The sequence below is a fragment of the Alosa sapidissima genome, chromosome 12 (genome assembly GCF_018492685.1).
Source record: "Alosa sapidissima isolate fAloSap1 chromosome 12, fAloSap1.pri, whole genome shotgun sequence".
In the NCBI taxonomy this organism is placed as follows: Eukaryota; Metazoa; Chordata; class Actinopteri; order Clupeiformes; family Clupeidae; genus Alosa; species Alosa sapidissima.
Window position 1 is genome coordinate 21,012,051 of NC_055968.1, and position 23,301 is coordinate 21,035,351.

At 45.5% G+C, this 23,301-nt stretch overlaps 1 protein-coding gene across 1 annotated transcript in view; it reads right to left on the reverse strand.

Annotated features, from left to right (window-relative positions):
* notch2 (notch receptor 2) overlaps nt 1-15,335 on the reverse strand; it is a 47,677-nt gene extending 32,342 nt beyond the window's left edge. Inside the window, exons 1-2 of the mRNA XM_042056386.1 lie at nt 15,006-15,335; nt 6,018-6,099 (exon numbers count right to left, since the gene is read on the reverse strand). Of these exons, the coding sequence (XP_041912320.1) occupies nt 6,018-6,099; nt 15,006-15,078 (155 nt within the window). The 5' untranslated portion in view covers nt 15,079-15,335. The remainder of the gene's footprint in view (nt 1-6,017; nt 6,100-15,005) is intronic.
* Nucleotides 15,336-23,301: the final 7,966 nt, after the last annotated feature.

Genomic DNA, 23,301 nt, shown 5'->3' on the forward strand with positions numbered 1-23,301 from the left:
TGGTGTAGAGGGGCTGGGTTGTGTGGAGTGTGTTGTTGAGGGGAGTGCATAAAAATCCCCTTCACTTTTGGCACAGTTCTCCAGCCGACCTCACTGTGTCGGAGTGGACGAGCACAGAGGAGGGGAGGAGCAGGAGAGAGAGAGAGAGAGAGAGAGAGAGCGAGCAAGGGAGGAGAGGAGAGAAGAGAAAGAGAAAAGAGGGAGAGAGGAGCGGAGGAAAGAAAAGAGGGGAAGAGAGGAGCAAAGGAGAGGAGAGAGAGAGAAAGAGAGAGGGGAGAGGAGTGGAGTGCTTTGCCGCAGTTCAACCCAATGGGCAGGGTTTTATTAACTCTTAACTCTAAGCGTTACCCCACCCCTAAGTCTCTCTAATTTTCCTCTTTTTCTCTCAAACACAGTAGCTGCGTCTCTCTCTCTCTCTCTCGTCACCTCTCCCCATCATTTTTCTCCTTCTCTTTTCCTGACTATTCTCTCCTTCTCTTTCGAAGTATTCTGCTTACTCTGACAGAAGCCACAGAGAAGATTAGAAGCCACATGCCTCTCTCTCTCTCTCTCTCTCCCCAGTTTTTTTCGTTCCAAAATGCACATGAAATGGCAGGCATTATTTTTAGACAAGCATTCATTGCCTCCCTTCTTCACTCTCTCTTTCGGTCTCTCATTCGCGCTCTCTCTCTCTCTCTCTCTCTCTCTCTCACTCCCTCTTTTCTCTCCCTCTCGCTCCATCTCCAGCTTCTGCCAATTTTCCGCAGAGAATAAAGAGACCACAAAAACAACACACATGACAGAGCGCCGGCAAGGGGGGTTGGGGGGTGGGGGGGGCACAGAAAAAGGAAAGAAATTAATAGCGAGGAAGGAGGAGTGAATTACAGAGATGGGGGGCGCCTGGGGGCACTGACTGAAGAAAGTGGGAGTGGGAGAGCAGAGAAAAAGAGGAGGAGGAGAAGAAGAAGAAAGGAGGAGGAGGAGGAGGACAGGGGAGGAGGAGCAGGGCGGAGCGGGCTACCACTTGTCATGCCACACTGTGGTCAAGAGACATTGAGAAGCTGCCATAGAGGAGTTACTCACAGCTCTACCTGATCTCAGAACAGTCCAGAACAGGCCAAAACAAAGAGGCCTGGTCTAAGAAAAAGGGAACCAGTGTGCAGTGTGTGTGTGTGTGTGTGTGTGTGTGTGTGTGTGTGTGTGTGTGTGTGTGTGTGTGTGTGTGTGTGTGTGCACACGCCTATGTATATGTGTCTTTGTGCGTGTGTCTGATCGCTCCATTATTGTAGCGAGAGAGAGAGAGAGAGAGAGAGAGAGAATTCTCTGGTTTAGAGAATTCCTGTTTGTGATGCAGCGAGCACAAGAGTGAGCGGTCCGGCACAGCGGAGGAAGACACACAGGGCCGATTATGGAGTCGGCTTCCGCTTATCGCCGAGCTCATTATCACCGCGGCTCTCAGTCACAGAGCACCACTTGTCGGTGGGGTGTCCCGCGGGTTTAGAAGCTGGTCGCCACATTCCCCACCGCTCTGCAACGCCTCCCCGTATAAGGGTCTGTATCTCTGTGTGTGTGTGTGTGTGTGTGTGTGTGTGTGTGTGTGTGTCACTGTTCAGATCTCCCTTCAAAGAGACAGCTCCTCTTGACCATGCTGACAACCCCCTATCAACCAAGTTGGCAATGATGAATGGTGCTTGTCTCCTCTTCCCTTCAACAGCCGAATGTGCAAAGACAGACACACACACACACACACACACACACACACACACACACACACACACACACACTGAAAGACAGATAGACAAACAGACACACACACACACACACACACACACACAGAGACAGACAGACAAACAGACAGACAGACAGACACACACACAGAAAGACAGACAGACAGACAGACAGACACACACACACGCCTTAACCCTCCTTCACATGTCCAATCCCAGGCCAAACAGCCCTATCTCTCTTCCCCCACACGCCTACTGCGGGCGCATCAGTGTATCCCTCTGCCTGCACACCAGGCTTCAGATCCCGGCGCTCAAGGTGCCCTACACACCTTATCAGTCTGCTCTGTGGGGGGGTGTGGGCGCGCGTGTGTGTGTGTGTATGTGTGTGTGTGTGTCTATGTGTTTGTGTGCGTGCGTGCGTGTCTGTATGGACTTTGTGGACTCTAAAGTAAATCACAGCCTCTGCCCCTTAACACACACACACACAGATGTGTTGTTGTTGACTTAAGCTGCAGATGGAGAAGCAGACTGACTGGGCCATGACACACAGCATGCTCCACGGACGGCCTGCCAACCGGTTTTCTGAGAAAAGGTGTGACTTGTGTGACCCACACTCTCAATTCTCTCCTATCTTTCTGGTTTTCTACCTCTGAGTCAGAACATCAGGTGAGTTTTGCGCCTCAGAACAAATTAAGCGTGGTCGAGCGTACAGGAAGAAATGTATGGACAAGAGGGAAAAAAGGAAAATAGTTGAAGACTACAAGAGATTTTGAGGAAAAGCTACTGAGAGAGAGAAAGAGAAAGAGAGAGAGAGAGAGAGAGAAAGAAAGAAAGAAAGAAAGAAAGAAAGAAAGAGAGATGAATAGATACAAGAGTCACTTTTTTTTGCACTACCACACTGCAACGGTCACCATTCTCTGGCCCGCACCCTCCCGCCTGTCATCTGCAAAATAACTCATAACTGAAGTGCCCGGCCTGCTCTGCCACCTCAAAATTGTGTTCTCGATTCTTGCACGCAGGCGGCAAGAATGTCGGAACCGTGCCCACCCGCCGACTCTTCACTGCTGGCAATCACTCCGACATCAATGTTCCATTAAATTCAAAAGAGAGAGTGGCGACAGTTTGACAGTTATTGAGAAAATGGAGTCGGGTGGATGTTCAATTTAGCATGTCACATAGACAAGCAAGTAGACTACAGAAATGAGTCTGTGGACAAGCACATGAAGCCTCTCTCAGTGAACTTGGCTCTGGAGTGATGCGCTGCTTGGAAACAGGAGACTAACAGGCTGTCTACAAAAAGCCTGTAACTGAAGTGTTTCGTCCATGGAGCGTATGCTGCAACAATTAGTTCCCATGAAACTGGTTACACCAAACGTGACGGGCAGTGGCGCGTCCTGCTAGAGACAGCTGGAGCCAAATTCTTTACGTGTGTCATCATACTTGACCAATAAAACATATTTTGATTCTTATTCTGAGAGAAAGGATTAGAGAGAGAGGGGGAAGCAAAAGAGAGGGGGGGGGGAGAGGGAGAGAGAGAGAGAGAGGGAGAGAGAGCATGTGAAGGGCGGGGATTAAGAGCCCAGGTGAGTGCTGCCCTGGGGCGTCTCTCAGCCGTCACAACCACAGCGTCAGAGATGGACGGAGAGAAGGAGAAAGAGAGGGAGGGAGGGAGGAAGGGAGAGAGAGAGAGAGGGAGAAAGAGAGGGAGGGAGGGGCTGGTGGTAGGGTGAGTGAGTGGCAGTGATGAGGGAAAGGCCGTGACAGAGTAATTTCTCTCCTTTCTCCTCACCTTCCCCCTCCTCTATCCATTCCTCCAGAGTGCCTTCTCTCTCCCTCTCTCTTTCTCTCTCTCTATCTATCTCCATCACCCCCACTCCCTCTCCTTCTTTTACCCCCCCTCTCTCTCTTTCTTTCTCTCTATCTATCTCAATCACCCCCACTCCCTGTCCTTCCTTTACTCTCTCTCTCTCTCTCTCTCTCTCTCTCTCTCAGCATTCAGCAGAGGTACTTCTCATGTTACGGCTCCTCCGCTGCTAAAAGACATCCTCCTTTCTTTACCCCCTCTCTTCTTCCCCTTACCCTAGGGCAAATTCTACCTGTCAGATCAAACAACTACACACACACACACACAAACAATACACACACAAGCTCACACAGACCACACTCTCTTTCTCTTCCGGAGAGAGAGGAGATATCAAATATGAGAGTAGGGAATAAAGAAAGAGAGTTTGTTTGTCTAATGCAGACAGAAAGAAGAGAGAAAGAGAGAGAGAGAAAGAATGAGGAGAAAAAAAGAGAGAGGGAGGGAGGGGGGCTGGGCAGGAGCGAGAGAGAACACAGAATTAATAAGTTTGCATGGCTGTGGCCTCAGTGCAAGACAAAGAGATCTTGTTCATCTGAGGGGGAAAAAAATAGGTTCCAGTCTGAGAGGCACTAAGCTCAGGTATTAACCCTCCACATTTCTGCACCACGGCAGGAAGAGAGCAATGACTGGAGAGGGAGAGAAGAAACGTAACATTTCTTTCAAACGGATGTTAAAGTGCTGATAGCATAGCAACATGCTGATAGCATGTTCCTTCTTTTGCCTTCTGTAACTGGTTCATCGCTTGTTAGAAGGCCATGTTAAGGTTAAAAAACCTGGCAGACTTGAACATGGAATTGGTTCCCGCTTCTGTTCAGGAACTCATTTAACCTGTTCAGAGTCTAGTTATGCTGTAGGGTACGTGTGTGTGTGTGTGTGTGTGTGTGTGATGTGCATATTCAGCACACGTGCGACACACACACACACACACACACACACACACAAGGCCGCAAACAGGTGACACACAGCTTCTCACACCCTGGCTTAAGGCTTGCTGTTCCACCGGTCTGTTTGCTTTAAAACACACCCATCTTAGCCAACCACTCTTACAGACATGAACGCATCTTCCTGTAAAATCTATATGTCAAAAAATTACACTATGGGTAGTACAGAGGAAACAAAAAAAATCACCTACACAGAAAGTCTTACTAATTCTGCCAGGGTTGCCCAGGGTTGGGGAAACTTCCACTATGAGTTTACAACCACACACACACATACACACAGTCACACACACACATACACACACACACACACACACACACACACACAGCACTCACAACCTGGCAGCCATTTTCAGCCCTGAACTCTCCAGGACTTCAACGCTCTCAGACAGTGTGTCAGCAACATACTGGCTGCCTTTATTAACCAACTGAGCTTTTGTGAGCGAAGAGTGTGTCTCTCTTTGTGTGTGTGTGTGTGTGTGTGTCTCTCTCTCTCTCTCTCTCTGTGTGTGTGTGTATGTGTGTGTGTAGAGGGGGTTCTGGGGGAGTGGGGGCCCATAATTACACTAGGAAAGCGTGCTATTTGTGTTTCACCACTTGCCTTTAATATGATGAAACTCTAATAAACACATAATGAGATTTTCTCACAATGACTCTTTTCTATAGCGTGCGGGTTGTGGGTGTGGGGTGACACAGAGGTAGTGTGGTCTGTGTGTGTGTGTGTTGGGGGGTGCTGTTTCAATCTGCTGCTAAAGCTCAGACTCATAGGTCACTTGGCTCGCCTTTCCCTTCCAGAGCAGCAGCTACTAGGCCTGAGAATTAACAGCGTTCAACGCAATGGATCATCAGACGACCCTCAAATATACAAACCTCACTTAAAGACCAAGATGAAGCTAGTTGTTTGAAAAATAATTCCAAAATATGTTTGTATTTTTTTTTTTTTTTTTGTGTTGGTGAGATGCGGGGCGTCCGCTTGACTGGCAGAGCCGCTGATCAGCTTCCGAGATGCCAGCGCTGGGAACGAGCTGAGCGAACGTTTCACAACCCATTAAATGCAACGCGATAGGTTCAACGGCAGGCCATTCATTTTGGTGATATGTTCTGGGGAGTTGTCAGAGCACTTTTAAGTTACGGCATAATTACAATCCAGAACACACTCCCCCCTGAAAAAAAGCACAGGCATACATCATGCCTAACCAAAATAGCATTGCACACAGACGAGTGATTATACACCATATCTGACAGCAGAGGATAGCCTCACTGTGCCAACGATTGATATCGCTCAAAACCCCTAGTCTGGATTTGATTCTGACAAAAACAATAAAAAATGTCCACTAGTCATACAACCACTATGATTCATATGCACATATAAATCTCCATAAAAATACTGTTAAGGAGAAGCTTGATGCTATCTACAGCCAACGCAATGTTGCAACGCAAGCAACACAATGGAAGTGACTTGGATCTATGCTTTACGGATGGGAAAACACGTCTTGGGGTCTTCCTTACCTGCAGTATCCAGTGGCATTGGTGTACTTGTGGCACGTGGCGTTGTTCACACATGGCTTTGTAGTATCCAGGCACTGCAGAGCTGTAGCACAACACAAAACACACAAACGTCATTAAACCAGACTGACAAAAAAAAAAAAAAAAAAAAACACACTCGGGTCTACGCCACTGTTTTTCCCCCCGTTAACTCAGATCGTGGAGACACTGTGTGGTGAGACAACCAACGTCTCACTCACACACACACACACACACACACACACACACACACACACACACACACACACACACACACACACACACACACACACACACACAGACACAGACACAGAGAGCATTTAGCATTTTCTGAAAAACTGAAAGCCACATACATACAACAAAAAGTCTGAAAGAAAACACAAGCCAAAATAAAAACAGACATCCAAACCCATAGAAAGCAGACAGTGAGCCAGACAGCACACCAGACAGACATACAGACAGACAGGTAAGTCACTGCAGAGGAAGCCAAACACACTAAAGGGGTTGATACTGAGACAGCCTAGGACAATGGAACCACAAAGCTCCGCTACGCTACGGTCCGCTACGCTACGGTATGCTATCGCTATTTTAGCTGCTTTTGTTTATTGTTTAGCCAACACGCATCCCAACGCTGGGGTGAAGAAAACCCTCTGGTAATGTTCAGCTGATCTGACATAACAAGAAAGTATATTGTATGTGAAGTTGATGACGGCAACAGGAAAATATGTTTGAATTAAATTAGGAAAAGTGGCATCACAAATTCAAAATTGTGCACGAGTAGGCCTATCTGAGAAACACAAATGAGGAAAAAACTACGTAGGCTACATCCAATCAAATTAGTAAAAATAAAAAATAAAAAAAAAAGAAATATATTCACATACACCATCTTTATCACATTAACATTAATTAAATATAAATTACATTAACTAAAAGATTGATTACAAGGATCCACAAGAGGGTCATAACATGGCATAACAGACTGCAAAAAAAAAAATCTTCTTAGCCACATCTTTAACCATCCCCTCTATCTCTTCTACCTCAGAGAAAACAACATTCTGAAACCCCCACACACACATTTTTAAAGTAACACCACTCTAGGAAAACAGATGAGCGCTTGATTGGGTGAAGAGTTCAGCCCTAGCAAACAGGCCTCACACTGCGCAAGGCCTGAGGACTGAAGTCAGATGATTTCACAGCAACAGCGACAGACACACACTCACAGGAAGTGCACTCAACACTAATAGTAGTGTTCTTCCTGTGCGCTGCCGCTGGCTGACCGTGATGTGCACTTGTAAGAGGTAAGCAGGAAATACCCTCAACACTGCACCAGATCAGAGGAAGACAGACAAGGGGTTGGGTTTGGGGTTTATCAAGAGAAAAGAAAGGGGTTAACGGAAAAAAAAAGTAAAGCCATGAGCATGAGTTACGTTCTGACTAAGGTTTTACCAATCTACTACAACACTATGAGTACGTCCTGATACATCTGTTTTCACTGAGTTGAATTTCAGATCCTGTAGACCCACAACAGTCATCTATGTGAAAGTGACTGGTACAGGGGCTCTCCTGCACTTCCCATACATCCTACTGCCTTTCTCTACTGACCATAACAGCCAATAATATGCGACATAGATATTTGACAATCTCCTCTGCCTTTAGCATAATACACAAATTGCAATGATTTCCAGTTCATAAGAAGCTCTATTGTGATATAACAAACATCTGCAGCATGACTCTGAATCATTAGAGCTTACCTCATCTCTTTCTAAACATGCGGATCATTTCAACATTTCACTGTGTATTTTTCATACATGACTCCCTGATAAAACAACAAATGCGAGACATAATAATCAAATTTTGTTAAAAAAAAGGAAGGAAGTGGTTATAGCCAACCTCACCTCATCCTGAACTTGACAGGACATGCATTTTTGGATATCAGGCCACCGGAGCAGAGACATATCATTTTCATAACTGTGGCGCTACGTTACATATCTCCACCATCTTATCAGATAGTGCTTCGGCTCATCCTTAGCCGAGAGTGTCTGTGGATTGGCAGCAGTTCATGCGAATACTTTCTTTTTATCTGGGATGACTGCCCAAGCGGACCATAGAAGCTCAGCAAATACTGCTGACACAAGTGGCCGTTTCGGTTCAAAAATACTATCTTTGACTCTTGAGATGTGGTATGCAATTTTTAACTCAAAATAAATTGCTCCAAATAGGTTACATGGCTTTGGAATTCACAATACACACATACACACATTCGCAATACATATACACACAAGTTAAATATTTCTTTGTGTATCTTTTCACTATTTTAGAAATTAGTGCTATGTGGTTCACTAAAACGTCATGCAACTTAACCTTACACATAATCCCAGCGACAATGATCACAATACCATTGATATAAATGATCAATATTCAAGAGAAAAGAATTCTGTATCGGTACTGAGATTAATATGGGCAGATATCAAAACTCAGGCATTGTAATCCCAATCACAATGGAAAGGGGAAAAGTGTATTGGTGCATATCAGTACAGTTAGAGCAAGAATACAGAAATGTGACTAGGCCTAATTGAAAAATCTGCTCTCTGTGATAACAGCGCAGTGCAGTTAGTCTCTGACATGCCTGAATGCACCTTCTTTTAAAGCGCTTGAGTCTCTCTCTCTCTTTTTTGTTCCTAAGTACACCCCAGCGACAATACCGCTCTGCCTGAGAGAGAGAGAGAGAGAGAGAAGAGAAAAATGAAGTGCAGACAAGCCCAGAGCAAAGGACAAAAAAAACAGACTTGGGGAGCTGTGTGAGAAAGGGAGGCGGAGGGAGGTTTGAGAAAGTTTATGGAGAGGGGAATGCCAAGAGAACAGGCCGAGGCCGGGGGGGGGGGGGGGGGGGGTGAGTTGAAAAGCCATTAAGTAAGTAGAGGGAGGGGTGGTAGAAAGAGAGTGGGAGAGAGACGCGGGAGGGGAGCAGAGAGAGGGTAAAGGGAGTGAGAGAATGAAAGGAGAGGGAGGGAGGGAGAGAGTGACAAAGACAGAAAGAGAGCAAGAGAGCGCTGGCTCAGTCCTGACTGGTCTGACGAGCTCCACATCCACCCTGTCAGTGTGCCAGATGAGATGATCTCACAGGACTTGAGACGGACTGCCACCAATTACTGCGCTTCCACTGCAGGGCAGGCAGCCCACAACCAGCACCGGCTGGCGGCTTCACCTCGCGGCTGCCGGTGGTCGGTGATCTCCACTCCTTTAAGGCCCATTCACACCAAGAATGATAACGATAACGATAACTATAAATAAATATTTAATATGAATGACGACGTTCACACATAAACTATAACGATAACGACATGAAGAACGATATCGTTAGGGATCACTTTCAGAGCAATTTTCACAATGATAAAATGCTAATAGCCAATCAGAACCCATCGAATTTTAGCAGTCACATTCATTAACCCAAGGAGAGAATTTGTTTTTCGTTGTTCAGTGTGAACGCTTTTATCGTTATGGATATAGTTATCATTATCGTTATCGTTCTTGGTGTGACTAGGCCTTTACCCACCTTCTTCTCCTCCATCTCCATCTCCTCTCCCCCCCCCACCCCCACCCCCGTCCTCTCCTCTCCACTGCCCTTCTCTACACACTGTTCCACTCCTTCTATATTCTCCTCACCTCCACAGGTCAATGTGGCTTTGGTGGGTGATAGACAGGGTCTTTACCACTGGCTTGCATCACCAGTAAACAACAACAACCACAACAAAGTCATTTCACACATGCACACAAAACACCAAAGTCCCGTATTTTGGAGGTGGGGAAGCCCATCTGCTACCTCTCACCCTAACCAGAAAGAGAGAGAGCTTTCACTGGGTTTTGTTTTTGAGTCTCACCGCAAGGCCAGTGAGTAGGCTCTCCTGTGCTGAGAGCAAAGTGGGAGATTTGACTCTTGTTGGGACAGAGAAGAGAGAGAGAGAGAGAGAGAGAGAGAGAGAGAGAGAGAGAGAGAGAGAGAGAGAGAGGGAGAGAGAGAGAGAGAGAGAGAGGGAGAGGCGAGAGAAGGGGGCTAAGGACAACCAAATAAAAGGTCCAAGGGGAAATCTGACAGCGTGATCTAAAAAAGCTCATTTAACACACCGCAGACAAAACCCTGACCAACCCTTCCCACCTTCACAGCCAGTGTATACACACACACACACACACAAACACAGATTCTGCAGGCCTGCCCGAAGGTTTCCTTCCTCATCCTTTGGTGAGACTTAGAGAAAACTAGACACAGAGAGAGAGTGAGGTTGGGGGCAAGAATGAAGTGATGAGGGGAAGAGAGGAGAGGAGAGGAAAAGCTGAACGGATGAGATTTACTGTGCCAGGGTGGAAGCAGCCTGTGATCCCCGCTGATGAGAGAGAGCGTGAAGGTGTTTGGCACTAATGTGAAGCAGAGGTGGCAGGAGAGCTGCAACTCACGCCAAGAGCCTCAGCTCTTTTTTCACTGACTCCCACCCCCTCTCCCTCCCTCTATCTATCCCTCTTTCTGCCTCTCTCTATCCCCCTCTCTTCCTCTCTCTCTACCTCTTCCACTCTCCCTACCCCCCCCCTCTCCCTCCCTCTATCTATCCCTCTTTCTGCCTCTCTCGATCCCCCTCTCTTCCTCTCTCTCTACCCCCCCCCCCCCCTCCCTCTGTCCCCCTTACCCAAATTAGAGTCTGAGGAGTCTTTCCCCTCTTTCTCGTTCGGCGCTGTCTGACCTTATTCTCGCGCTCAAGTGCCTCTGGATTTGCTCTCTCTCCCACTCACACAGACATGAGAGGGCAGGGCCATCGCAGCCGTCCACTGATGTGGCCAGATGTTAAGAGGGCGACGCGTGTGTGCCTGTGCCGCGGGAATGAGCCGGAGGAGGATAAGTTAACCACATTAGAGAGACAGAGACTCATTCGGCGGTTGAATGTTGTCCGACGCTGCGTATATCTGAGCTATTTTAATGCTCGTGCTTAAATTGCTGGTAGAAGAATGGCTGGCTGTGCTTATAGACAAAAAGGGACACTCAGGAAGACGGACAAGGTTTTACCAAAGTTTAACTTTAAACCAATAAAATGTGCCATTTCTTGCATACTTGTGTATTTTATAGGCCTAGTTGTAAAACCATGTTTTTTTGTTTTGTTTTTCCCCCGCTAATCCTTCGAGTTACCCTCAACATATATATATATATATATATATATATATAGCATAGGTCTACACCTCAACTTATGGTGTACCAACGTATTAAATATCGTTTGCAAACAAGGAAATTCCAACAAAATACAACAATAAGCCAAACAAGGCAAACCCCCTGCTAGTTTTGTCTATAGCCTTCCTTCGGACAAGCTGGTAAACACATGTTGATCTTGGTACGAATCAGAGCAGACACACAGGCCTAAAAAATTGGCGCCATTCAGTGGTTAGCTCATTTGTAAATTGACACAGATAATCACGCATAATGGGCTGCACATTGAGCAGCAGATTTCCAGACAGCCTAGTCGGCTGACCAAGAGCACTGCAGAGCTCCGACCCGGAGCCTCTCCTCAGCTCCCCTTCAGCCACTCCTCCAGGCCCTCATCACTGCCAAGGGCTTGAGGGAAGGGAATAGAGGGGGGCAGAAGCACACCCGAGGGGCACTTCTGCTTCAGTCTATTTGTGTGTGTGTGTGTGTGTGTGGCGGGGGTAGGGGGAGCAGAGGGGGCATAAGAGAGGCATGCGAGTGACAGACGAGGGGGGCTAATAGTCAGTGAGTGATATGGGGAAGTAATTAGGGGGCTCTAGGACAAACGGTGCGCACACGCTCTCCGGAGTCCCTGGGCACTGGCCACGGTCCACACAGGACGGGAGAGGGGAAGTTGTTCGCACCAAGTGGGGAAGTGACCTTGCTTCCTGGCACTGCTCGAATGCATCAAGCTGCTCACTCTCTCTCTCTCTCTCTCTCTCCCTATGCCTCTCTCTCTTTCTCTCTATGCCTCTCTCTCTCTCTCGCTTTCTGCCCATGTTGCTGTGGAAACAAAGCAGTTTTAAAAGGCCAAATTAAACAATGATTTGAGAGATTTCGTGAAACTCTTTATCTCCTTCATCCTAATGATTGTGAATGAAAGGATGTAATGATTGCACATTTTTCATGATGCCCTCCTAACAAGAAGAGTCATGCTGAGGTCAAGGTATTTTCTTTATTTCATCAAGAATACACATTCATCTAAGAGTGTAACAACAAACAATCCAATGCCCGTTTAAGGACTTCTTAATTCTAACATGGCGACCATGGCTGTAAGGGAGACAGGACCTCCCATGGCTCACCCCAGGATGATGAGGAGACGTCTTCCTGCAGACTGGCACTGCAACCCACCCCACTGCCCTCCATGGTGCCAGGATTACTGTGCCATGCCGTGGCTGGAATGCAGGACATCTTAATTCCCTGTTAATTTGCTAACCTGTTCAACAGTGCAGACACAACGCACCCTTAATCCCCACCAATGCTGGCAGTTAAGCTCCCCTGTTTCCCTCTTTCCTCCTCTCTCTCTCTCTCTCACACTCTCTCTCTCTCTTTCTCCCCCCTTCATTTTCCTCACCTCCAGTGCTACACTGTTCATGAGCTTAACCTGGCAACCTCACAGCACAAAATTAAAACAGCACTGCAACTGTGCATTGTCTAACCAAAACAAGTTAAACACTAAAACACTAAAATAATGTTTTTCCTGGATTGTAACCCGCAAACACCACAAAGAGTGTGTTTGCCCCAGCTCATCCCAGAGATCTCAGCCTCAGCTGAGCAGCCCTCCTCCCCCCTCAACAGTGGGTTGGAAGGGGGCTTTTATTGAAACCACATCTGGATCCTCCGTTCCCATGACGTTCCTGTCCGCATGTGCGCTCCCACATCCACCCTCAGCCGCCTCCGCCTCCACGGCCATTATTTACAGCCTGCAGAAATGCAGGCAACACAGAACACACGCACACACACACACACACACTCACTCTCTCACACACACACACACACACACACACACACACAGACGTGCAACCATCACATGTGCTGCAAACAAGGAGGGTGGCCAAGACTCAAGAATGTGCACACGCACACGCACACGCACACGCACACACACACACACACAGAGGAGCAGCACAGTGAGGTAGCAGCAGGGCAGGGCAATCTTGTCATTGTCTGCCAAGCGACTGCTGGCCCAGAGGAACAATGGCGAGGAGGACGGTGGTGGCGGCGGCAGCCGTGCGCTCTGCCGTCAGTGGGAAGCAGCATCAGCAGGCAGTAATGCAGGACCGTAGGCTGGGGGCCCGTCAGACAGATGCTGCTCAGTGTGCCACTGCAGTGTGGTGGGAGCCGTGCAGCCCGATAAATCACATTTCACACCAGGCGGCAGCGCCGGACCCGGGCAACAAACAAGAGGATCACTCAGTCACACTTTTTCAGCACACATACACACACACAGGCAACCGCATATCACAGCCGTCTAAACTGGGTAAATACATGCGGCTGGCCGTGACCCATGCAACACAGGCCATGCAAAGTCGTGTGCCATGGAAAAAAAGAAACTGGAAAAAAATAGATGAGCCCACAGGATGAAATTTAATACTCGCAAAACCAAAAAACAACATCATCTGGTTCACACAATAGGTGCACTGCAGCGTGGTGTTATTCTGAAACATTTCAGAGACTGTGTTGTACATGTATGTGTGTGTGTGTGTGTGTGTGTGTGTGCATGAGAGAGTGTGAATTTGAGTGTGTGAGAGTAGTCGCCTCAGAATGGCAGAGAAAGAGAGGAATGTGAAACACCAACAACTACATTCCACCCACTTCTTCCACTGCCTGCAGCAATTCTATATTGTCTTGTTTTCCTTTGAGGGGTTCCAAAGTCAGACTTGAGTAAAATGGGCTAAACTTAAGGCACATGCTTTATTGAATGGCACAAAATACTATGGTAAGAAAGAGAAGTGCCTTGGTATGTGTGCGTGGTGTTTTGTGTAGGAAGGCTACACCAACGTGACTTTGCTTATCGACGTGCATCAGTAGCAGGCTATACCAGGAGTACTGGTATATATGCACTTTGATCGACACGTTTAACGTTGTTGTTTTTTTATTGTGTATATCTTACAGCTTGTTGTTCGTTTATTTATGTACCCACAAAACAAGAAAACGAGAGTAGCCAAGTATCAAAAACTCTCTTAATACATATTTGTTTTATTGTAAATTCGGATTACAGTTTTACTGTGTCGACAAGGACGCTGGCAGAAAAAATATCAAGTTTCTAAGTAGAAATGTTATAAAACGACACAAACGTCCCATAGTTTTATATTTTCATTCTATATTTCCCCAATATAAATTAGGACAGGAGTCCATTTTGAGTCCTGTTCACTTCAATAATAACCACGACCGAGCCTGTGCTGAATAGCTAGCTAACGTTCACATCTGGACAGCGGTGCTGACTTCGACTACTATCTAGCAGCTTGTGTAACTTTCTTGCTAACACAACACTCGACACATCCTTCGAAATAACCACGATGATTCAGAAATTGTCAGATTATAACAACTCACAAAGCTCGTCACTATTCTACATCATATTGAAAGGGTAATAAAAAGCCTCTATTCTTCAACTCCATCCAGTGGAAACTTCGTTGACTTTAGGCAACCATGCAGTTGAGAGAGCTAGGTTAGCCTCCAGTGTGTTAAACATTTAACGTCTAGCCAGTTAGATTATTTTGGAGTTCACAGTAAACAACCACAGCTGTACATGTCACCTATAGATTCTGACGAGACAACAACTAGTTGTAACAACTTGATGTAAATAATATTTTTGACTCCAAACTAACTCAGCTCCTAGAGCGGGTGTCAAGATGCTTTGGGACTTCGCAGGGAAACCAAACTTCACGTTAACGTTAACCTTAGAGATGCGAAGTTTTTAACTCGGCAACTACAAAGTAAAACGGTGATAATAGAAAAACACAGCAGACACTTACCGAATGACAACTGGGTGTAGCAAATTACAAGGAAAACAACTTTGCCCGAAGAGATACCGGGAAATTGGCCCATATTTTCTGTAAAATCCACATAGAGTCACCAGCGCGAGGCTGAGCTCCGTCTCAGGTTGGAGTAATTAAACTTCAATAACGTGCACAGATATACTAATTCACAACTAAGTCGTGTGCCAAAAGATAATACTCCTGTGTATTTCAAACATCAGGGTCGTGCCCACGAAACTGCGTTATATCCTTTTTCTTTGGCACTTCTCAGCGACGGTAAAACTTAGCTAAATCACCAAACTTCTCCCCTCTTGCCCTGTCGCAGAAGTCAAGTCATTCAACAGTATGCTTCCGCAGAAGTTACGGGAGGATCTATGTAATGTGAAAGGGGTTGCCTTTCTACTTGTGATCGCTCTATAATTATCTGGACCGTCTTGTCCCACCTACTCTCTGACATATAAGAAAATACTGATTGTTTTCAGTCTGTTTAAGAATATTTTTTGAGTTGTATCGCTGATCATTACTGCCTACATCGCACTTAAAAACATTTTTTTCCTTTGCATGGCGGAGGAATTTTCACTTATTTTCAACTTCTGAAAGCTTCGGTTCGATGACTCAAATTTAACCCATTCGTGGATTTTACTTGATGAAAAATCTGCCATTTCTTTGAAATGCCATACTGACGCACTTGACTTTCTTGCAATGACTATAAAACGTAACCTACTATAAAATCTAAGTTATCGCACAATGTTAAATGTATTCAAAGTCTTTTCACGACATCAGTTTGTTTATTTCTTCTGCTGAACAATGACATGTAAATTGTAGGCTAATTGCAAGGTCCTCTGATTGTTTCCATACCACACCGTGAAATGACTTTGGTTATTTTTCAAAAATGTGTAATTGGCTTGAGCTTTTTTTTATTAGTGCAATATCTCTATTCCAATTAAAATATAGACATTTGAAAAAGTTGTTCTGTTAGAGTATGTCTTGTTTTAAATAACATCCAGCAGTACAAAAATCTAAATATCATTCCATTTCTTGCTTTAAATCTTTCAAATAATTACATTTTCTGCTTTAGAAATTCAAACTGTTTTGTTGAAAACAAACTCCTTTTCATGGTTGAAGCCCATGTTCCATTACAGCTTTAGAACATGAACCATTTTACAGTTCTATGTGTATTCAAAAATAAATTGCTGCTGGAATTCTGCATCATTAAGATCAGATTAGATTATCCCGTGGCATGGACATTTGTTACTCTGAGAGTGTGAAATCAACATGTAAGGCCCCCTACAGAGAGGACAGGGTAAACAAACCAACCCCTCTCCATTGTTCAGGACCTTGGCTTTTCAGGAGACACATATGCACTGAATAAGGCTAATTAACATCCCTCACACTCTGTCCCTCTCACAACGATTCTCCTTGTTGCTGTTTGTCTGCATATCCCCCATTTGTCGTATGTTCTGAAGCCCTTCCATGTGCTCTAATGCAGAACCACAAAAACATTTGAATTTGTTTACAATACATGTTATTATGATGTTACAATGCAAACACTATTTGAACAATGTTGCACGGGATATAGTCAAATTCTCTGGTAGTTCACATATAATTATGTGGAGAAACATCACTTCTTTTGTAATGCAACAACTGTAGCAACTGTAATATTAGTTCCCTAAAATGTGTAAATTTAAACCCCGCAGTTAGGATACTTTCTCCTGTTATTGGTCTGTCTTTATGTTTCAGTACCCTGCTCAGAGAGCTGGCATCTTTACAATTCTGTTCGAACCTGAAAACCTACACAGAAAGTTCTCAGGAAAAAAAAAATTCACTGGTTGATCTCTCAGTTCATTTAATAGTTAAAGTACAATACCAGGAGCAAATGCCGGAAAAAATGGAACGTCTGAGAAACTAAAATGCTGGAACAAAAACCATGTGATAAGCACTGATTAGTGACTTGGGGATTTTTAAAAAAAAGGATCCGAGCCAAGTCCGTCGGTGACAAGTCCCGAGCCCGAGTCAACAAGCGAGAGATTTAAAACACTGGACATGTATGTCAGAAGACAGATAAAGGGATGATATACTAGTCAGGGAGGCAAGAGAAGAGTGATTGCCAAAGCATCAGTTACCTGCCCCCCCATCCTCATTCCTCAACCTCAACTCACCATGTTCTTTCCCTCAGTAAGTGTGGGAAACTTGACTTACCAAACCACTGCCCTGTCATCCAAGCAGGAAGTAAATAGGTTTGCTGATCTGGATAGGCCAGCAGGAATTCGGTGTTAGAAGGGTGTGTGTGGGGGGAAGGGGGTTGATGTGGAGGTAAATGGTTAATGAGAGAAAAAGCGAGAACTAGGCAGAGAGGGCAACACTGAGGTTGACCGATGACTAGGCCTAACCTCTTGTTTTTTTCCTACTTTCAGCGGAACAGACTGCTTTTGCGTAAGCAAAAGCGCCCTTGAGGTTGCCTTGACCAGTGGGTTTCTCCTGATCATCGGACATGGATTTGGGCCAGCAGGCTTTACATCTGTGAGCCCGGATGCCACTTCATTTGCCTTCTCAAGTAATGAAACACTTGCATGCCACGCCGGAAGCAGCACCTATCTGTTGCCCCTTAAAGTGAAAGGGGAGAGGGTGACAGGAAGGAAGAGGGTATATTTAGGGCAGATTATCTCTTTACCTCTCTGACCTCCTCACACTTTTGCTGAGAATACAGACCACATATCAGGTCAGAAAAAGCATAGGGGCTCATACAGTAGGGGGTAAGGAGGATGGCGGACATGATCTTGGGCTGACGTGAATATTTACAGAATGCTGAACACAACACCACAATTACAAAATTATAATACTGAGATAGTGAGTCACTGAAACCGCTGCCATTTTTTACTTGTTGTAAATGAGCAATGAGACAACTTTCCCCAATTAGAAAGAAATGTGAAACATATAGAGCGGCAAAAGTCCACACCGGAGGCAATGGATCTGCACTGTACAGATGAGCTGTCACAAGTGTTGTACAGATCAGTCACTGAGACGCAAGGCCAAAATAAGAATCAAATCATAACAAATCATGTAGCATTAAAAACACGAGCTGGTGCAAACCCTAGTTCAAAGTGAGACAGGGCCGAAGGATTTATGTTCTGTGTCAGAAGGATTTATGTTACGTCTACTCTACTGTATGGAGCGTGTTCTCTTATCTACTGTGCATGTACAGGCCCGAAGCTGATCACTGATTGTTGTACACTGAAGTTACTTCACTTGTAGCAGCGTAGTTGGGGGAAGCATAGTGTCTCCACAATCACTCACCATATCAATCACCCTGGTGGCCAAATGTACCTCACCAAGCCCCCCACCCACACACACACACACACACAAACCTCTCTTATCTCATGGCATCATATTATGTCACGTCACGGCTGCCTGAGTTTAAGGGTTGTGGGTTTGTGTATTTTCAGCAACATTGCAAGTTCCTCAGAAAGGAAACAGCACTAGTGGTCCGATAGTGGGTTTACTATTGAGTAACACTCACACTGTTGGTGCGAATGGCATCTCGGGACTTTGGCACAAATGTGTTGTGTCATGGCGTTCCACTGTGGCCAGGGGCTAAGGGTCAGTCAGATGAAGACGCATGGCACGAGACGTTGGCAGGCTGAGTTGCCCCAGGGAAGAAGAGATGCGAACTAGCAGGGCTGGGGGCAGGGGCAGGGGTTTGTATGTCCTGAAAGGTGACCTAGGCGGTTGGCAGGGACAGGTGGGTGGAATGTGCTGTTGTGTGTGGGATCCTGCCCTATCTGCCCCCGCTGCCCCGCCACACAGGGGCTATTTATACAGCTCTGTGGGAAAAGAGCAGCCCGAGGCAGGAGTGAGCTGGGGACCAACCAGAGGGGTTTATTTCCTCGGGCATATTTATGACCAAGCAACCTGAAGACGTAAAGCATGGGACCAGCCGCGACCAGCAGGCCTGGATCGCCAACTCCTGAGGGTCAAGGTCTGTTTGCACTGTACAGAATTAATGTACCCGGGACGAGTGAGCGACGAGCAACAACGCGTGGAGCTCTGGGGGTCAGCGGCAGGGTCGTGTAAAAGCACACTGCAATAACATGTGTGTGTATCAGTCTCGCGGTATGGTATATCGCTTGGAGTTGAAGTTCACTGTGACCTTCCCTCCTCCTCTCTCCAGCTGAATCTGTGTCCTGTCCCTCTGGCCCCCAACAGTAGACCCAGGTCAAACTCATTTACCATACTCTGTGACCTCCTTCCACAACAAGAGACATTTTTAAGAGATTTTTCATTCCATCCTCCATCATTTTACTAAACCAACAACTTAACTTTCATGTGTAGCTATGCTGTTTAGTTGTTAGCTATGCAGTTATGATGTCTATTTATGCTATATATAGAGTGTTCTGTCAAACTACTGCCCACTCACCTATTTACTGCTTATATGGTGCTGTTGGCCTACTTGGTACACTTCTATCTCATGTGTCATCCGCTAAATGAATAAATGTAATGTAAATGTTTCAGCTCATGGTGTATGAAACCTCTGTGTGGTTGTTATTCGTTGTGAAGTCTTGTGTGTATGTGCAGGTTGGGGCTGGATGGGAAGGACTTTTACTGAGAAGAAAGTCAAAACTGACTTTGTTTTTCAAAGCATATAATATTAATTGACCTAGAGTATGGATGACTGATTTCAAGGCACTGGCTTATTGTTAATATCTAACTGCCCTGTTGTGTGTACGTGTTGAGTTGACGTGTACGTTGAGTACTTGTGGTCCTACATAAGTGTGTGCCTAAAAGGGCTCTGTGTTGAGTTTGAGACACAGGGAAAGTGCAAAGTGAGTGTGCATGGCATTTCTCCAGCACGGGGGTTAATTGTGTCATAAATTCACGAGCTGCTAGAGGACAGGCATGGCTGGTATTCACACCCGCTCTCTCTCTCTCTCTCTCTCTGTCTTTCTCTCTCACACACACTCACGCACACAGCCTCAGATGAAGGAGCACACCTCTCCAGATAGGACATTATTAATAAACCCAGAAGCAGCACCATCTCATTGGATAGTTGTAGGTGCTATTGCCAGGCCCAGGTGAATCCCCTGATTACTCAACTTAAGTGTCAAACCATTACCTCTCATGGTTTGACTACAAGGTGTGACCTTTTTAAGCCTGCCAGGGACCCTGAAACATGAGGTTTAAAATGAATACACAGGATATTAGCATGTTGTTGTGGTTGCAGTCAGGCATGTGGTTAGCTCGTCCCCCTGTCCTTGTTACTTGGAAAAAGGCAAAGGCACTGTCGGACTGTGAATTACCTTTCTGTAAGGCAACTTATGGTGTGTCATCACTCACAGGAGAGCTTAGGCGATACAGTGGCAGGTGAAGACACCACGTCCATCTCCCAGGCTTGGTCCAGTACCCTGTGTGAGAAGAGGACAGTTCCCAGGCCCCGATGTGTGCGCTGGGGGGCAATAACTCACACAGTCCCCCCCCCCCCGCCTAACTTCCTCTTTCAGACCCCTGCTTTTTTACAACCTCTGTCCACTGCCATACAGCTGCCACCTCTCTGTGCTTGGGAGATGGAAGGCGTGAGAGATGAGGAACAAGGGGGTGCCAGGGGGCATCAGTAAAGCTGTGAGATGATAAAAGATCATCATCCATGGTACAGCTCATCGTCAAGTGGGACAGAAGGGAAAGAGGAAGGCCATTTAACAAAGCACTGTAATGCTGAAAGTGTCGATGGCTGTTTAAATATGTGGATGGTTGAATAAATATTTGAATAACAGCCTGAAAGAGATTTAAATGCTGAGAAGAGTGGGCTGAATTGTTATTGCTTCTGAGTGACTAGCAATTTATACCAGAACCAAACTTAGCTTAAGATCACATTAGGCATTATGTACATAATGACAACAGGTTATGGAGCAGGAAAGCTGTTTTCCCAGTGCTTGAAGTTACTGTCTGTCCTTCCAAGTTCTTTTCAAAAGGACAGGGAAAACAACTGCTGTGCAGTTAGTTGAGCCGTTTCACTATTGTGTCTCACATTGCACATCAAGACACATTGCAAATTAACACACCACACAGACACAAACATTTACAGATCTGTAAGAATATAAATACATATACATCTCTACGCATAGGGTATAATTCTGACCACAAAGTTAGTCTCCTTTGGTTAGCAACACATAATTTGTAGTGAGTCAGAATTCGGTCTGTGTTTGCGCACAATGGTGCAACAGCGGATTAAAATAAAAGACTCTCCATCTCCCAGTCTGTTGGCTGAGCCTAGTCCTCATGCGGTGCCAGTTCATTATGATTCAGGCTGAACACATGGCTTCTAATCCCCAGTTTGTGCAGTACTGTATGCCAAACAGGACAGTCTGAGTCAATGTAGTCTACTCTAAGGCTCAATCCACAGCTCATTTCAAATCACTACTACAGTAGGCCTACATGTTATTTTGAGCTAGCTCTGGAACAGCCAGCAAGATAAGAGTGACTGTGTGTGTGACGGTGTGTCACTGTGTCGAGACAGACTACTGTATGCTATATTTGTTAGTTATTACTTGTGTTCTCTGCGATGCGTGAGGTCTGTCTGCATGAAATATAGTGTGTCTGTGTGTATGTATAATCAGTTTATGGTGTGTTTAGTGTGTGTGCGGTATCCCTGACCCCTGATCACACAAAGTATTTTAATCCAATCAGCTTCCTTTTCACATGACTGTCACGCACCCCCTGCTGCCATGGAAACTCAGAAGGAAAAGGGAAAAACTAGCAAGCAGCAAGCTACCTCTTTCTGTGTCTTATAAGCAGCTCATATCAAAATGAGCACATTTTTTGTTAACCAAAGTGCCTTCCCTCTTTCTCTTTTGGATGGTGTGTCTAACTTCATCTCAAAAGAACCGCCTTCTCTTCCTCTTTTTCAGCTGCAGACATGTTTGTAGCACTCCTATAAACATGCCATAAACAGCTCCTGTGACATGTAGGTTACACACACTGATTCTCTTGCCCTTGGTCAGCCTACATTTGACAGGTTAATGTATTTTGTGTGGTAGATGAGAAAGGGCAGAGGTTCTCAGAAAGGGAAAATAATTTTAAGGAGAAAAAAGATAAAGCTTGCAAGACATTTTCAGTACACTCAGGGATGTGGGAGTCAACTTGAGTACCAACACCAACAGCTTTAAAAGGACAGTGAACAATGAATTGATTCAGGTGATTTTTTTCCTGAATGTAAAAGGACCTTGTTGTTTATTCATACTGAGTGCCGAGTACATTTGTGGGTGAAAGTGATACATGTGTCTTACTTTCCATGCTACTAAGCTTTCCAGAAGGCATGTTAACAAGGAACAAGGGTAAAAGTAAAAGAAGAGCCAGTATGTGGAATAAAATTCACTGACGTTCCTTTTGTTTTCGCCTTCATTAAAAAAAAAGGCCTGCTTTGGTGCTCAAACGTTTGTTTTCTCCCTCAACCACACTTGTTTTAGTGCTCTTTAATGCTTCAGCATCTGAGCCTCCTGACAGAAACAAAAAGGTTAGAAGTACTAGACCCCTGAGCACCAGGTCAGACTGAACAGACTTCCTTTGAAGCCACATGAAACCGAGAGGTGAAAAGTTGAGCCTGCTCAGTGCCCTGTGGTTAGCTTTGCACGCTACCCCCGGCTGTTTCTCGTTTCTTGTGCCCACTTCCTGTACAAATTCACCAAAACTGGTGGAATAAGAGGACCACAGCGCCTTGTTTTGAGTGTCCTTCCCTCCTCAAGAGCACCACTATCAATCTGCGATTATCATGTTTGTTGCTAAATATTAAGATACACGTTAGAGACAGAGGGCCATTCCGGAGGTGCATCACACAAGGCAGTTCCTTCGGTGGTAGCTTCAACAAACCAAAAGCCGAAGGCAGTTTAGCCTATGAGTTTAGCACAGGTTATGTTGGTAAAGTGCTCCCTCTGATGGCTATAAGTGGTCATAACCAGGTTCACGTGCTAACAACAGACTTCTTTGTGAGTGTTTATTCTGAAAACGGGTAGTCTCCCATTTTCCTGCTATAAAACCGGCTTCACGTTTTCTGATTTTATTAATGAGGTTTCCTCCCAAATCTCTGAAGGTTTAACCAGCAATAATCGGCGCACAATCTTTAACAATGACAGTTTTGCTCTCGTAATAAGGATTACTGTGACCTTTCACTTAGTTTGAAGTCCACAGAAGAGCACACAATGGTGCGCATTACAGGGTTAAGCAAATCAGATACAGCATATCGCTAACTCTGCCAGTAAACGTCATGTTTAACCAGTTGTGTGTCTTTCAATGAAAAAAGCAAACA